The 15300-nt window shown below is 55.6% G+C and overlaps 1 protein-coding gene across 2 annotated transcripts; it reads left to right on the forward strand.

Annotated features, from left to right (window-relative positions):
* The first annotated feature begins 1405 nt into the window (after positions 1-1405).
* Positions 1406-3022, forward strand: LOC100283407 (regulatory protein). Of its 2 annotated transcripts, NM_001412526.1 has the most exons (2): positions 1406-1695; positions 1852-3022. In NM_001412526.1, exons 1-2 carry the CDS (start codon positions 1495-1497, stop codon positions 2704-2706), a joined length of 1056 nt encoding a protein of 351 aa, NP_001399455.1. In that variant the 5' UTR covers positions 1406-1494; the 3' UTR covers positions 2707-3022. The 2 variants fall into 2 exon arrangements, with proteins under 2 accessions (NP_001399455.1, NP_001149780.1); NM_001156308.2 differs by having other exon boundaries at positions 1446-2861.
* The last annotated feature ends 12278 nt before the right edge of the window (positions 3023-15300 follow it).

Below are 15300 nucleotides of genomic sequence, written 5' to 3' on the forward strand. Positions count from 1 at the left end.
CATGCGCCAACCCGCATTGTGGCAGCAGAGCACAGTGGCAAACAAGATAGCAATCACGTCCGACGTAGCGATATGATTACGCCTACATCATAGTGCACACATGTCGCCTAACGCCCTCTGATGGGACGCCTAACACGACAGGCCAAGCCGACGAGCCTTCCGGCACAACCGCTCCGCCTCGCCCGACCCTAGGCTCAGCCCTCGGGCAAGTTCACCGCCTCGCCCGAGCTCAGCCTCGGCAACCAACTGCGCCGCGAATCCCGTAGACAACCACTCCGCCCGACTGTAGCGCACGCCGAGAGACGGTTCGACTAGCGTCTCAAGAAGACTTCTGCATCAACCAAGCAGGGACCCTGATCTTCATGAGCGCTGTAGGGAATCTCGAGGTCATCACGCGCCAGAACGATGACGTGCCCCGTAAGTAGCCTTTGGCCCATACCCCGACGCTGTTTTCCAACCACTACAGCATGGGCGACCTCTCCCTAAGGGGCTCGGGCATACGAACAACCCCTCGGACTCGGTTCTTTACGGGAAGTCAACAGACACGAATCTACTGCATAATTCGCTGTCACGTCAGGCGCCAGGGCATCTCCCCTTCGAATACAAGACTCAGTTTCACTGCGGACACTCCCCTTGGTGTATAAATAGGATAGTGGTCCCTCCACGAGAAAAGGGGGGAGAGAGGTAGATGAACTCTCGCTTTCCCACTCTGTCTTAGATATCGACACTTGCCTCAATCATCTCTAGGGACTTAGGGACTTCCCCTCTCCTGTTGTGCTTGTAAACCCCTACTAAAGGCACCATGATGCGAGTAATATAAGTCTCATTCTCTCTGCTGGAAGTAGGGCCTTGAGTAGCCCGAATCAGGATAATCGTTTGTGTCATCTCGCACACCATCTAGAGCCAGCCACGTGGCACATTTACTGGTTGGTTAAGGACCCAGGGTCCATACACCGACATCACTCGATAAATAAATAGCATTTATGCAGGTTCGTTGAGATCGAACACAATGATCAGTTAAAACAAAGCATAAATCATGGTAAAGATTTGAAACATATTTGAACAACTATCACATATAAACCAAATTTATCTATGTGATATATAAAAACCGTAATAACACACGGACACCTGACTATAGTATATTTGTATATTAGTGAGTGATGCATGGGTAAAAAGGGACAAGCACGCAAGGAGAGTACCGACAGCCAACTGCCATCTAATTCTGACTTGCTGCGTGAGTTGCTCTACTAATAAAGTTGCTTGCTGACTCTCTAAGTTGCTCGACTAAGTCAACATGAGAAACTTATTTTTCAAGGCACCGATTCAGAACTTTTCGATAGCTTGATCAGTAATCTTGGCGTGAGCAACGACCATAAGATGAGCGAGTGTGCCGCTGTGCTAGGATGCATGGCACTATATTTCACCCACGACGCAGCTAGCGTGATACCGCGCGTGTAGGCATTCTACGAGCAGCTCGGTCTTGTCGTTGGAGAGATGAAGAAGAACACCATGAGGGATTTCTTGGGTTTCTTGTTCGGAGTAGCTGCCGCGGCGGCCTGCTTCGGCCTGCTCCTGCTGCATGTTCCATGCCCCCGTGGCCTCTTGCCCGCACAGCAAGGCCTCATCATCTTGGGTAGGAGTACTACTAACGGAACAAACGCTGATCCCACTCCCAGCACCAAGAAACCTGGCATCGTATGTGCACAGATTTCACTCCAAAAATGATTCCGATCCTATGTTACCATACGCGCGTTGATCTCCAATTGGTCACCCTGCACTGGTTCTGGTTTCATATATTGCATATTCACTGGTTTAATCAGTCACCTTCTTCTATTTTCTCTTAATAAACAGGCCCCTGCTCCAGCTCCAGGTGACGACAAGCTGGAGGCGCTGCTGAGGCGAGCGTCCATGGCCGACCTTGACAAGACCGTCATACTAACCTTCGCGAGCCAAGCGTGGACGGCTCCGGGCTCACTCCAGGACCTCTTGCTCCAGAGCTTCCGCCTGGGCGTGGGGACGGAGCCCCTTCTCAAGCACTTGGTCATCGTCGCCGACGGCGCCAAGGCGTACGAACAGTGCCAGCTCGTGCACCCGCTCTGCTACCACCTCGAAGCCGGCGGCGTCGACTACGCCGCACAGCAATCGTACATGGCCAAGGGCTACCTCGAGATCGTGTGGCGCAAGTTCCTGTCCCAGGCCCGGGTCCTCAACCTCGGCTACAGCTTCGTCTTCACCGACATGGACATCATCTGGCTGCGGAACCCGCTGCTGCGCATCCCCATCGGCGCCGACCTGGCCATGTCGTGCGACAAGTACTACGGCGACAACCCCTACGACCTCGACAAGCTGGCCAACACCGGGTTCATGTACGTGAAGGCGAGCCCCAGGATGGTGGCCTTCTACGAGAGCTGGTACAAGGCGCGGCTGTCCTACCGGTACACGCACGAGCAGTATGTGTTCCAGCAGGTGAAGGACAAGCTGCCGGCGCAGCACGGCATACGGGTGCAGTTCGTGGACACGGCGTACTTCACCGGCTTCTGTCAGCTACGCAAGGATTTTAACAAGGTATGCACGGTGCATGCGAACTGCCTCGTCGGGCTCAAGTCCAAGCAGGAGAAGCTCACTCAAGTCTTAGACGAGTGGAAGGAGTTCAAGAAGAAGGCTGCTTTGCTAGGCAGCAATACCACTACTGCCCTAACTCACTGAACAATTAACATCTTCACTGGGGGCGGATCTATCTAGGAAAAGTGTAGTTGTTTAAAGCCATTCTACGTTTTTAAACATATATAGATGAATAATTCAAAATACAGCATAAGATGCAATTTTTCAATACAAATAAACTAATAGTTCTTCTGTGGCGCCAATTATTCTTACCTTTAGTCCAAGTTAGTGTTGGGTCCTTCTTGCTGTTTTCTTTTTCTTTTATGGTTTTCATTTTTTAATATTTTCTTTCCTTATTCAATTCATATCATTTTAAAACAAAATTTATTTGTATTCTATACAATTACCGGATCTCCATACATATATTTGTGTTTCATATATATAATGTATGAAATTATACATAGATTAATTGGTTGTTCGGTGAGGATGATAGCGTGGACTCACTTTGAATGGTGAATCGCATGGATTCGAGAAGAGGGGGTCTAAGACAAATAGTTATAATGGTTTAGGTTGCGCCCTAGTCTAGTGTAGTACTGATCGTAGTATTTCTTGAGTACTGTGTTACAACAGGTGTGTGTGTGGAAATAAGGGGGAAGCCTTGCCCTTTTATAGCTCAAGGGTAGGATCTTACAAGGGGGACTTATATTCTTCTAGAGGGAGCTCGGCCTGCTGCCCCTAGGTGGCGTAGTCTTCTGACGTCTCTGGTAGGACCGTGCGCAGCCATACTCCCGGTATGGTGTATCACTTCATCCGTCCAGTATGTGGATCCCTATAGCGAGTCTAATGCCGACGTAGTGGTACTTTATAGATCCCATAGAGTAGACTTGCGGTGTGGTTTGGGGTCGTGTGTGGTGCAGCTTCGTCTTCCATCACGAGCCTTATGTCACCTTCCTTCATGCGTAGGTAGGGATGAAAACAGTCGGTAAACACTAAAACCATTACCGTTTTCATATTTTTTATCGGAAACAAAATCGAAAACGGTAACTCCGAAAACAGAAACAATATTGGTATTTCAAAAACATCGAAAACGAAAGTTCGGTGCGGAAAATACACTGGTAACGGTCGAAATCTAAAATACGATCGGTAAACATATCAAACTTCACAATACAACAAAGTTGACAAAAGATCACAAAGACCACAAGTTCACAATTCATGATATAACTATAACACCCTAAATTTGGGGTATAAAATTTCTTTTCTAATATCCACAAAATTTAGGTGTTACCCTCTCTTTTCCTTGCTTTTCTTTTCTTTTCTTTTTCCTAAATAGCGAAGAGTTATTTTGTTTTATATATGTTTAGGCCTAGTGAAATAAAACCCTAGAAAGGGGATCCTTGATTGTTGCATAGCATGTCGAGGCATGTTTTTCCTTTGTGATGGTGCATTTATTCGAACTTAGGAAGCATGTTTGAATTTGAATTCAAAACTAAATCATGTTTTCAAAAAGGAACAAAAGGAAGGAAAAATAAATAAAAGAAAAACCTTCCTCAGCCATCCCTTCCCCCTCCTTTGGCCTTAGCCGCCCAACCCATCCCCCTCCTTCTCCCTCCCGCAGCCCATCTCACACTCAGCGCCAACGGCCCACCTGGCCACCCCCGCGCCCCGGCCTGCTCCCCGGCCTAGCGCGCCGCAGCCTCGCCCGCGGCCCACCTCGCCAGCCTGCTTGACCTGGCGGCCCACCTCGCTCGGCCCAGCAGTGCCAGCAGCCGAGCCCCCACTACAGGAAACACCTAAATTTTCGTGGGCCAAAAACCCACGAAAATAAGCGTAAACCGACAAAAATACACTATTTTCGTCGGCACCGCCGAAAATAAGTTCGACGAAAATAGGCAACTATTTACGTCAGTACCGACGAAAATGATTTATTTTCGTCGGCTTCCCCAAAGCCGACGAAAATAGTTGGTCGGCTGACTATTTTCGTCAGTCTCAGTGGTCGACGAAAATAGGAGCCTGATTTTCGTCGGCCCGGTGGTGGCCGATGAAAATAGCTGGGCCGTATTTCCGTCGGTCCCGGTGGTGGCCAACGAAAATGGCCGTATTTTCGTCGGTCCCGGTGGTGGCCGACGAAAATTCATGATACCCCCCCCCCAAACAGAATTTTGTGCACCTTTCAATTGACAGCAAAAGACACAATTCACAAAACACATTCACAACCTTCCATAGTACATAAATAGTCCATAAGTACATAGTCCATACATAGTTTTCGTGGGAGTTTTGGCCATACACATCCATAGTTTCAAACATTCACAATCAATACACATTTAAACAAACTCACTACTCACTCCTGCGGGCTGTGGGAGTTTTGGCCACTGCCTCCAGAACCATGGACGAAGAAGTCTTGGACGTTGACAGCACCCTCCGATCCCTGAGCATGTGACGCTGAACCCTGCAATTCATCAATCATTCAAATAAGGTTGTGTTTTGCTATCCCTATACCTATACATTGCTATGTTTGGTCACCATTTGCATAAAACTAAACATGGAACGTCACTTGTGATCCATGGTGATGAGGAGGCTGTGCATGCATCCACGAATACTGTTGTACTGGCCACCCCTGAGGTGGTGGCACCCACCCCGTCGGTGGCGGTGCCATCCACGCTTGAAATGGCTGAGAGCCTGAAAGGGAAATGTGCCCTTGGGCCATTTCTAAGTATTTTGGTGATTGAGTGCCAACACAGGTGCTTAAATGTGAATCTATACCCATGGATGGACAAAGTGCAAATCAAGAGTAAAGGTATGTTTCTAAGCCTTAGTACATTGTTTTGAAGACTAATGTATTGTGTCTAAGTGCTTGAAACAGGAGAAATCGAGTCAGAGAAAAGTTGGCTGTGTACAGCCAAAAGGCTGTTCGGTCTGGAGCACCGGACTGTCCGGTGGTGCACCGGACAGTGTCCGGTGCGCCAGGTTGCCTCGAGCGAAGTGGCCGCTCTCGGGTATTTGCCGACGGTGTACGGCTAAAATTCACCGGACTGTCCGGTGAGCCAACGGTCGGCCGCGGAATCCGTGCGCGACACGTGGCCGAGCCAACGGTCGGAAGGGGGCACCGGACTGTCCGGTGTGCACCGGACATGTCCGGTGCGCCAACGGCTCCCAGATCTGCAACGGTCGACTGTGCTGTTTAAGGAAGGAGATCGGGCACCGGACAGTGTCCGGTGTGCACCGGACTGTCCGGTGCGCCCGATGACAGAAGGCAAGATCAGCCTTCCAGAATTGCTCTCAACGGCTCCTAGCTGTCTTGGGGCTATAAAAGGGACCCCTAGGCGCATGGAGGAGAATATCAAGCATTCCTACAACATTCCTAAGAACCAAGACATCGATTCCACGCATTTGGTTCATTGTGATAGCATCTAGAGCTCTTGTTGAGTTGTGGACTCATTGAGTTGTGTTGCGAGCTCTTGTTGCGACTTGTGTGCGTGCTGTTGCTCTGATTTTGAGTCTTGTGTGCGTTGCTAGTTTCTCCCTTACTCCGTATTTCTTTGTGAATCTTAAGTGTAAGGGCGAGAGGCTCCAAGTTGTGGAGATTCCTCGCAAACGGGATTGAGAAAAAGCAAGCAAAACACCGTGGTATTCAAGTGGGTCTTTGGACCGCTTGAGAGGGGTTGATTGCAACCCTCGTCCGTTGGGACGCCACAACGTGGAGTAGGCAAGCGTTGGTCTTGGCCGAACCACGGGATAAACCACTGTGTCATCTCTGTGTTTGATTTCTTGTGGTATTGTGTTTTGTTGAGACTCCTCTCTAGCCACTTGGCGATTATTGTGCTAACACTTAACAAGTTTTTGTGGCGATAAGTTTAAGTTTTCACAGGATCACCTATTCACCCCCCCCCCCTCTAGGTGCTCTCAATTGGTATCGGAGCCGTTCTCTTCAAGAAAGGGACTAACCGCCCGAAGAGATGGATCCTAAGGGGAAGGGAATCGTGATCAACGATAAGGAGGAGTCCTTCGTCAACGAGCCCAAAGATGACAAGCCTACCGACACCGGCTCGGGCCATAGACGGAAGGAAGGGAAGAAGAAGAAGACAAGGCGCATCAAGGAGATCGTCTACTACGACGACAGCGACGAATCTTCCTCTTCCCAAAAGGACAACGACGACAACGACTATGATAAACAAAAGACGGTTAACTCAAACTTTTCTTTTGATTATTCGCGCATTCTGCATAGCTCAAATGCTCATTTGCTCCCCATTCCACTTGGCAAGCCTCCTCACTTTGATGGAGAGGACTATGGATTTTGGAGTCACAAAATGCGTACTCACCTATTTTCTCTCCATCCAAGCATTTGGGAGATTGTGGAAAGTGGAATGAAATTTGATAGCTCAGATAGCCCTTCGTTTATTAATGAACAGATCCATAAAAATGCACAAGCTACTACTGTGTTGCTAGCCTCTTTGTGCAGGGACGAGTATCACAAGGTGAGCGGCTTGGACAATGCCAAGCAGATTTGGGACACCCTCAAGATCTCTCATGAGGGGAATGATGTCACCTTACTCACCAAGATGGAGTTGGTGGAGGGCGAGCTCGGACGATTCGCGATGATAAGGGGCGAGGAGCCAACACAAACATACAACCGGCTCAAGATCCTTATAAACAAAATAAGGAGCTACAGAAGCACGCGATGGACGGATCACGACGTCGTCCGCCTAATGCTAAGGTCATTTACCGTTCTTGATCCTCACTTGGTAAACAATATTCGTGAAAATCCTAGGTACATCAAGATGTCGCCCGAAGAAATTCTTGGAAAATTTGTAAGCAGGCGAATGATGATCAAAGAGGCAAGGTACGTGGACGACGCGTTGAATGGCCCAATCCATGAGCCTCAACCCATTGCTCTCAAGGCAACAAGGAGCAAGGAGGCGCTACCCAGCAAGGTGGCGCAAATTGAGGCGGCCGGTCTTAATGATGAAGAGATGGCCCTCATCATCAAAAGATTCAAGATGGCGCTAAAGGGTCGCAAGGGACAGCCAAGCAAGACTAAGACCAAGGGAAAGCGATCATGCTTCAAATGCGGTAAGTGTCGGCGTTTCGAGACAGGGGGGTCCCTAAGCCGACGAGTGAGTGTGCTGCGTGCCCCAGCCCAGATGGGTCGAGCGCGTGGGCGAGCGCGAAGGGGGGAGAGGCGAGGCGGCCGGAGCCGAGCGTGAGAGAGGTGGAAGTCCCGCGGCCTTCGTGTTCGTCCCGCGCCCAGGTCAGGTGCGCTTGCAGTAGGGGGGTTACAAGCGTCCACGCGGGTGAGGGAAGCGAGCGGCCCCAAGAGAGCGCCTGTCCCGTCCTCGGTCCCGCGCGGCCAACCTCCTCTGAGAAGGCCCTGGTCCTTCCTTTTATAGTCGTAAGGAGAGGATCCAGGTGTACAATGGGATGTAGCAGAGTGCTACGTGTCTAGCGGAGGGAGAGCTAGCGCCCTAGGTACATGCCAATGTGGCAGCCGGAGAGATCTGGGCACCCTGCTGGCGTGATGTCGTGGCTGTTGGAGGTGCGGCGGAGCCTGATGGAGGGACAGCTGTTGGAGCGGTCGAGTCCCTGCTGACGTTGTCCTGCTTCCGTAAGAGAGCTAGGGGCCGCCGTCGTCATAGAGCTTGTGGAGCGCCATCATTGCCTCTCTGGCGGAGCTGGCCGGATGAGACGCCGGTCTTGTTCTCCGTGACCCGAGTCGATTCGGGGTGGGATGATGATGGCGCCTCCTGTTGACGTGGTGGTCTGTGCCCTAGGCAGGGCGACGTGGGGTTTCCTCCGAAGCCGAGGTTGAGTCTGCCTTCTGTTGCCGTGGCCGAGCCCGAGCCAAGGGGTCGGTCGAGGCGGAAGTCGTTCGGCCGAGGCCAGGGCGAAGTCCGAGCCCTAGGGTCGGGCGAGGCGGAGTTTCGTCGTCTTCCGGGTCTTAGCCCGAGTCCGAGCCCTGGGGTCGGGCGGAGCGGAGTTCGCCGTCTTCCGGGTCTTAGCCCGAGTCCGAGCCCTGGGGTCGGGCGGAGCGGAGTTCGCCGTCTTCCGGGTCTTAGCCCGAGTCCGAGCCCTGGGGTCGGGCGGAGCGGAGTTCGCCGTCTTCCGGGTCTTAGCCCGAGTCCGAGCCCTGGGGTCGGGCGGAGCGGAGTTCGCCGTCTTCCGGGTCTTAGCCCGAGTCCGAGCCCTGGGGTCGGGCGGAGCGGAGTTCGCCGTCTTCCGGGTCTTAGCCCGAGTCCGAGCCCTGGGGTCGGGCGGAGCGGAGTTCGCCGTGGCGCCTTTGTCGAGGCCTGACTGCCTGTCAGACTTACTCTGTCGAGTGGCGCTGCAGTCGGAGTGGCGCAGGCGGCGCTGTCCTTCTGTCAGACTGGCCAGTGGAGCGGTGGAGTGACGGCGGTCACCTCGGCTCTGCCGGAGGCGCGTGTCAGGATAGAGGTGTCAGGCCTCCTGTGCGTTAAATGCCCCTGCAATTTGGTCAGTCGGTGTGGTGATTTAGTCAAGGTTGCTTCTGAGCGAAGCCAAGGCCTTGGGCGAGCCGGTGATGTGTCCGCCATAAAAAGGGGGCCTCGGGCGAGACGGAAGTCTCTCGAGGTCGGCTGCCTTCGGCCGAGGCTAGGCTCGGGTGAAGCGTGATCGAGTCACTCGTGTGGACTGATCCCTGACTTAATCATGCCCATCAGGCCTTTGCAGCTTTATGCTGATGGGGGTTACCAGCTGAGAATTAGGCGTCTTGAGGGTACCCCTAATTATGGTCCCCGACAGTAGCCCCCGAGCCTCGAAGGGAGTGTTAGCACTCGCTTGGAGGCTTTTGTCGCACTTTTTTGCAAGGGGACCAGCCTTTCTCGGTTGCATTTCGTTCCGGTGGGTGCGCGCGAGCGCACCCGCCGGGTGTAGCCCCCGAGGCCTCGGAGGAGTGGTTACACTCCTTCGAGGTCTTAATACTTTGGCTGGTCTGGTCGTTCCCTCATGCGAACTGGCCGTAGCCCGGGTGCACGGTCGGGGCCCAAGCTCTCGGGCTGGTATGTTGACGCTGTCAACGATTTGGCCGGAGCCGGTTTTTGCGAGAGCAGCCCCCGAGCCTCTGCACAGGGCGAGAGGACGATCAGGGACAGACTCGGCTTTTTACATACGCCCCTTCGTCGCCTTTCCGCAAGGAGGAGGGGGGGAGTGCGCCATGTTACCCTCGATGGGCACCGAACATGGTGTCTCCGGTGAGCTGCAAGCGGGTAATCCGAGTGGACGTCCGTGCCCCGTTCGTTGGGGGTCGGCTAGGGGCCCAGAGGCACGCCCAAAAGTACCTGCGGGTGATTTGCCGGACCCGGTCCCCTGGCGACGGGGTCCGAGGGCTCGATGCCTCCCTCCGATGGGATTCCGTTACAAGATCTTTCCCACTGGTCTCGGAAATGTCCTAGGGTACCTCGGGAGCGCAGCCCGAGCCTTGGTTATGTATCGAACGTACCCCTGGTCATCCCTCGCTCGGTGTCTGAGGCGACTGTGAACCCTTCGGGGGCCAGCCTTCGAACCCCTGATCAGTAATGGGCGCGGAGCCCGAGTAGCCTGAGGCGGCCATGAAGCCCTTCGGGGGGCTGGCCTTCGAACCCCTGACCAGTAGTGGGTGTCGGGCCCACGCGATCTGAGGCGACTGTTGAACCCTCGGGGGGCCAGCCTTCGAACCCCTGATCAGTAATGGGGGGCTCGGAGCCCGGTTCCTTCGCGGAGAAGGATCCCTTTCGGGGTATCCCCCTTTCCCGGTCCCTGTTGCAAGAGATAGAGAAAGAGGAAAACGGAAAAGGATACGAAATCGGACGACGTGGCGTACCTTTTCTGACGCGGTTATTACGGCGAAGGTGAAGCGTCGCGCGCTCCTCCTGTCAGAAGCGCCGCGTGTCTCGCCGTGGAGTTAATGCGACGGGGTGAGTGGTTGGCGGGGCGGCTGTTGCGCGCGTGCGATCCGTTCGAGGAATGGGTCACGGGTGCACCGTCTTCACGCCGTGAGAGGAGGCTCCCTTGCTGTCTCAGGATGGGACGTGAGCCTGGCTGACGACGTGACTGCTGTGCCCGCCCGCCTGCCACCGCTATTACTGCTGGCCCACTTTCGGTTGCTTTGACCGACGCGCCAGTCTGGCGCTGTTGGGTCGCCTCGAGTCGTGGCACAGGCTTCGCAACCGAAGAGGCGCGATGGTGGCACAAGTGGCGGTGCGGTTGCTTGCATGCAGCAACTGGCGTGCCGGTTGCTCGACGCGTGGGCCTGGGTTCCAGGCTGGCGTGTCGGAAGTCGGAGAAGCGCGTCCATCTGGCGCGGTTGCATGCCGCCTGCATGGCTGCCCGCCCCTTCCGCCCGTTGGTCTGGGCGAAAATGGGGGGTCGCCTGTAACCGCTGGACGGTCGTGCGCACCATGCGCTGCGGTTTGGCTTCTTCTGCCCTGAGCCGGCTTGCATGACATGCGGGACCCAGCCCCCGAGTCGCAGGGGAGGGCCTTGGAGCGTGTTGGAGAAGACTCGGCCCGCGGCGCTTGGGGGCGCACGTAGGGGGAGTTGCCTTTAAAAGGAGGGAGGCTCCCTTCGTAAGGCAACCATGTCTTCTTCCTCCCTTAAGCGTCGGGTCTTCCCGTCTTCCAAGCCCCCGGATGGGGGGTATCCGCCGCCTTTCCGCCTCCTCGTTGGAGGAACGCAACTCCATGGGAGTTGGTACCTCTCAGCCATCGTTCGGCTTCAAGGATTTTCATCAGGCAGCCTGGTTGCTCCCTCCCGCCGGTGGCCACCCAAGACGGTGGCCTCCAGCTCCTGGATGGGGGGAGACAGACCAGGCTGCGGTCCCGCCCTCAGCGTCGGGTGCGTTCGTCATCCTCGCTGGGGCGGGGGCCGAGGCGAGCCGGGGCTCTACCTCGCATGCGGGTCGGTGAACCACCTCCTCTTCCAGCTTCTGGTGGTGGCAATCGTCCTCCCGCGCTGCGACGGAGTCGTCCTCCAGTCATGCCGGGGAAGGCGAACTGTTGCTGTCCAGCTAGGATGCAACATTCCATCTTCCCCCTCGCATTCGGGGCGAGGACGGCAGCGAGGATCTACCGGAGCGCTTGGGGGCGGCCCGCTCTTTGGCTTTGATGGCTTGTTCGCATCCCTTGAGTGGGACCGCGAACAAGAGCCTTCCGTTTGTAATGGCACTTCGAATGCCAGTGAGTTCGTTCATTGTGGCTGTCGAGGCCTGAACGTGTATGTAATTTTGGCACGGAGCCGTGTTTTTTCCTCATTTTCGAGCACTAGGTCTCGCCTGTTTGATTATCTGAACCGCTTTACCAAGCATGAGTTGCCCCGTGTCAAGGTGACGGGTGAGGTATCCGTATCCCGGAGGCGTAGGAATCCCTCGGCCCGTTCGGCCTTGTTATGTGAGGCTCCTCTAGCTTAGTTGAAGAGACCCCTCGGTCGCCCTTCGGTGGATCGAGGCTGGGGGTAGCGATATCAGTATGAACAGAGGCGGAGTTGGCTCGAGAATGGGAACCTGGTTGGCCGGAGCCTAGCCGTGTTGTCCGTCAGCGGGGCCGACGCCAAAGTCGATCAGTCGAGGCCTCGGATCGGGCTGGCGCCCTTGGGAGCCGGTTGACCGAGGCCCCAGGGGTAACCGGTTGAGCCGCCTGCTCGGGCCGGATTCCCGGAGGAGCCCCTGGACCGCGGCGCCGCCCGAGGCTGGGTCGGGCTTTGCTGAAGACGTCGTCGATGCCGAGGGTGCTACAGCTCCCTTCGGCGTGAAGACCCGAGCCTGCAGGATCCGATCATCTTGTAGCGTGTGCTTCCTGCGGCCGCCGAGGCCAGAAGAAAACACCCTCGCTGCACTTGCGAAGCTGCGCCTTTTTTCCTCCTGTTTCGAGCATCTGGACTTCGTCGGTAACAGGGATGTTTGTGTGAGCAAGAGCTGCTTTTCGCGGAAGGGACGAGTGAGGTATCCGTATCCCAGAGGCGTGGGAATCCCTCGGCTCGGTCGGCCTTGCCGCTTACGCGTACTTTCACCCGTCCATGAGGCCCTGTCCCCGACTTAGTCGAGAAAGCTTGAAGGACTGCTTCGGCAGGAGAGCTTCCGAACGTGATGACTCGTTCGGTCCACGGAGTCGCTTTATCCGAGCGCAAGTTACTTATCGCAGAAGGGGACGAGTGAGGTATCCGTATCCCGGAGGCGTAGGAGTCCCTCGGCTCGGTCAGCCTTGGCTGCTTACGTGTACCTCGTCGTTTCCAGGATCCGCTTTCCGAAGTAGTCAAGAAGCACGAAAGAAATCCTGCTAAAAAGAGATCCTTTTTCGAGGAAAAATTCGACGCAGAGGGGGTCTCCCCCCTTTTAGCCCCCGAGGGAGGGTCGGGTTTTGCCGAGGCTAGGCCGACCCTTCCTTGACAACTAAACTTTGCGTAGGTGCGAGGTATATGAACAACTTGAAAACATCTTAAGGATAGAAGCGACGTAGCTGTTTGATGTTCCAAGCGTTGCCGTAGATCTCGCCTTGATTGCTGGCCAGCTTGTATGTTCCGGGCTTCAGAACTTTGGCGATGACGAATGGCCCTTCCCAGGGGGGCGTGAGCTTGTGCCTCCCTCGGGCGTCTTGTCGCAGCCGAAGCACCAGGTCGCCCACCTGGAGTTCTCGGGACCGGACCCCTCGGGCGTGGTAGCGTCGCAGGGACTGTTGGTACCGCGCCGAGTGTAGTAAGGCCCTGTCCCGAGCTTCCTCCAACTGGTCCAGCGATTCCTCTCGGCTGGCTTGGTTGCTTTGTTCGGTGTAGGCCCTCGCCCTTGGGGAGCCGTATTCCAGGTCAGTGGGCAAGATAGCTTCAGCCCCGTAGACCAGGAAAAACGGCGTGAAGCCCGTGGCACGACTCGGCGTCGTCCTTAGGCTCCAGACCACCGAGGGGAGTTCCTTCATCCATCGCCTGCCGAACTTGTTGAGGTCGTTGTAGATCCGAGGCTTGAGCCCTTGTAGAATCATGCCGTTGGCACGCTCTACCTGCCCATTCGACATGGGATGAGCCACGGCGGCCCAGTCCACCCGGATATGGTGATCTTCGCAAAAATCCAAGAATTTTTTGCTGGTGAACTGGGTGCCGTTGTCGGTGATGATGGAGTTCGGGACCCCGAAGCGATGGATGATGTTGGTGAAGAATGCCACCGCCTGCTCGGACCTGATGCTGTTCAGGGGTCGGACCTCGATCCACTTGGAGAATTTGTCGATGGCGACCAGCAGGTGCGTGTAGCCCCCGGGCGCCTTCTGCAAGGGACCGACGAGGTCCAGACCCCATACAGCGAAGGGCCAGGTGATGGGTATTGTCTGTAGAGCCTGAGCGGGCAGGTGTGTCCGCTTCGCATAGAATTGGCACCCTTCGCAGGTGCGGACAATTCTAGTGGCGTCAGCCACCGCCGTTGGCCAGTAGAAGCCTTGCCGGAAGGCATTTCCAACAAGGGCTCGGGGTGCTGCGTGGTGGCCGCAAGCCCCCGAGTGTACTTCTTGCAGCAGTTCCCGACCTTCGACGATGGGGATGCATCGCTGGAGGATGCCCGAGGGGCTGCGATGGTAGAGTTCCTCTTCGTCGCCCAGCAAGACGAATGACTTGGCGCGTCGCGCTACCCGCCGAGCCTCGACTTGGTCGAGGGGTAGCTCTCCTCGACGGAGATATTGCAGGTATGGGGCCTGCCAATCTTGGTCTGGCGTGGCCCCGCTCTGCCCTTCCTCGACGTTCAACGCCCCGCCCTCGGGGGCCGAGGGTACCTCGGGCTGAGCCGAGGGTACCTCGGGCTGAGCCGAGGGTACCTCGGGCTGAGCCGAGGGTACCTCAGGCTCGGGCGCGTCGTCGAGCTTGACGGAGGGTTGATGCAGATCCCGGGAGAAGACGTCCGGGGGGACTGTTGTTCGCCCCGAGGCTATCTTGGCCAGCTCGTCTGCGGTTTCGTTGTAGCGCCGAGCGATGTGGTTGAGCTCGAGCCTGAAGAACTTGTCTTCCAGGCGCCGAACCTCGTCGCAGTAGGCCTCCATCTTCGGGTCGCGGCAGTGGGAGTTCTTTATGACTTGGTCGATGATGAGCCGCGAATCACCGCGGGCGTCGAGGCGTCTGACCCCTAGCTCGATGGCGATCCGCAATCCGTTGACCAGAGCTTCGTACTCGGCCACATTGTTGGACGCCGGGAAGTGGAGGCGCAGCACGTAGCGCAAGTGCTTTCCGAGGGGCGAGATGAAGAGAAGGCCCGCACCGGCCCCCGTCTTCATCAGCGACCCGTCGAAAAACATGGTCCAGAGCTCCGGTTGGATCGGAGTCGTTGGTAGTTGGGTGTCGACCCATTCAGCCACAAAATCCGCCAACACTTGGGACTTGATGGCCTTCCGAGGGGCGAACGAGATCGTTTCGCCCATGATCTCCACTGCCCACTTTGCGATCCTGCCCGAGGCCTCTCGGCACTGGATGATCTCCCCCAGGGGGAAGGATGACACCACAGTTACCGGATGGGACTCGAAGTAGTGTCGTAGCTTCCGCCTCGTCAGGATCACAGCATACAGCAGCTTTTGAACTTGTGGGTAGCGGATCTTAGTCTCAGACAGCACTTCGCTGATGAAGTAGACCGGCCTCTGAACGGGCAATGTATGCCCTTCCTCCTGCCTTTCGACCACAATCGCGGCGCTAACCACCTGAGTGGTCGCGGCGACGTAGACCAAGAGGGTTTCTCCGTCCGCCGGCGGCACC

This window comes from Zea mays, chromosome 4 (assembly GCF_902167145.1).
Source record: "Zea mays cultivar B73 chromosome 4, Zm-B73-REFERENCE-NAM-5.0, whole genome shotgun sequence".
Lineage (NCBI taxonomy): Eukaryota > Viridiplantae > Streptophyta > Magnoliopsida > Poales > Poaceae > Zea > Zea mays.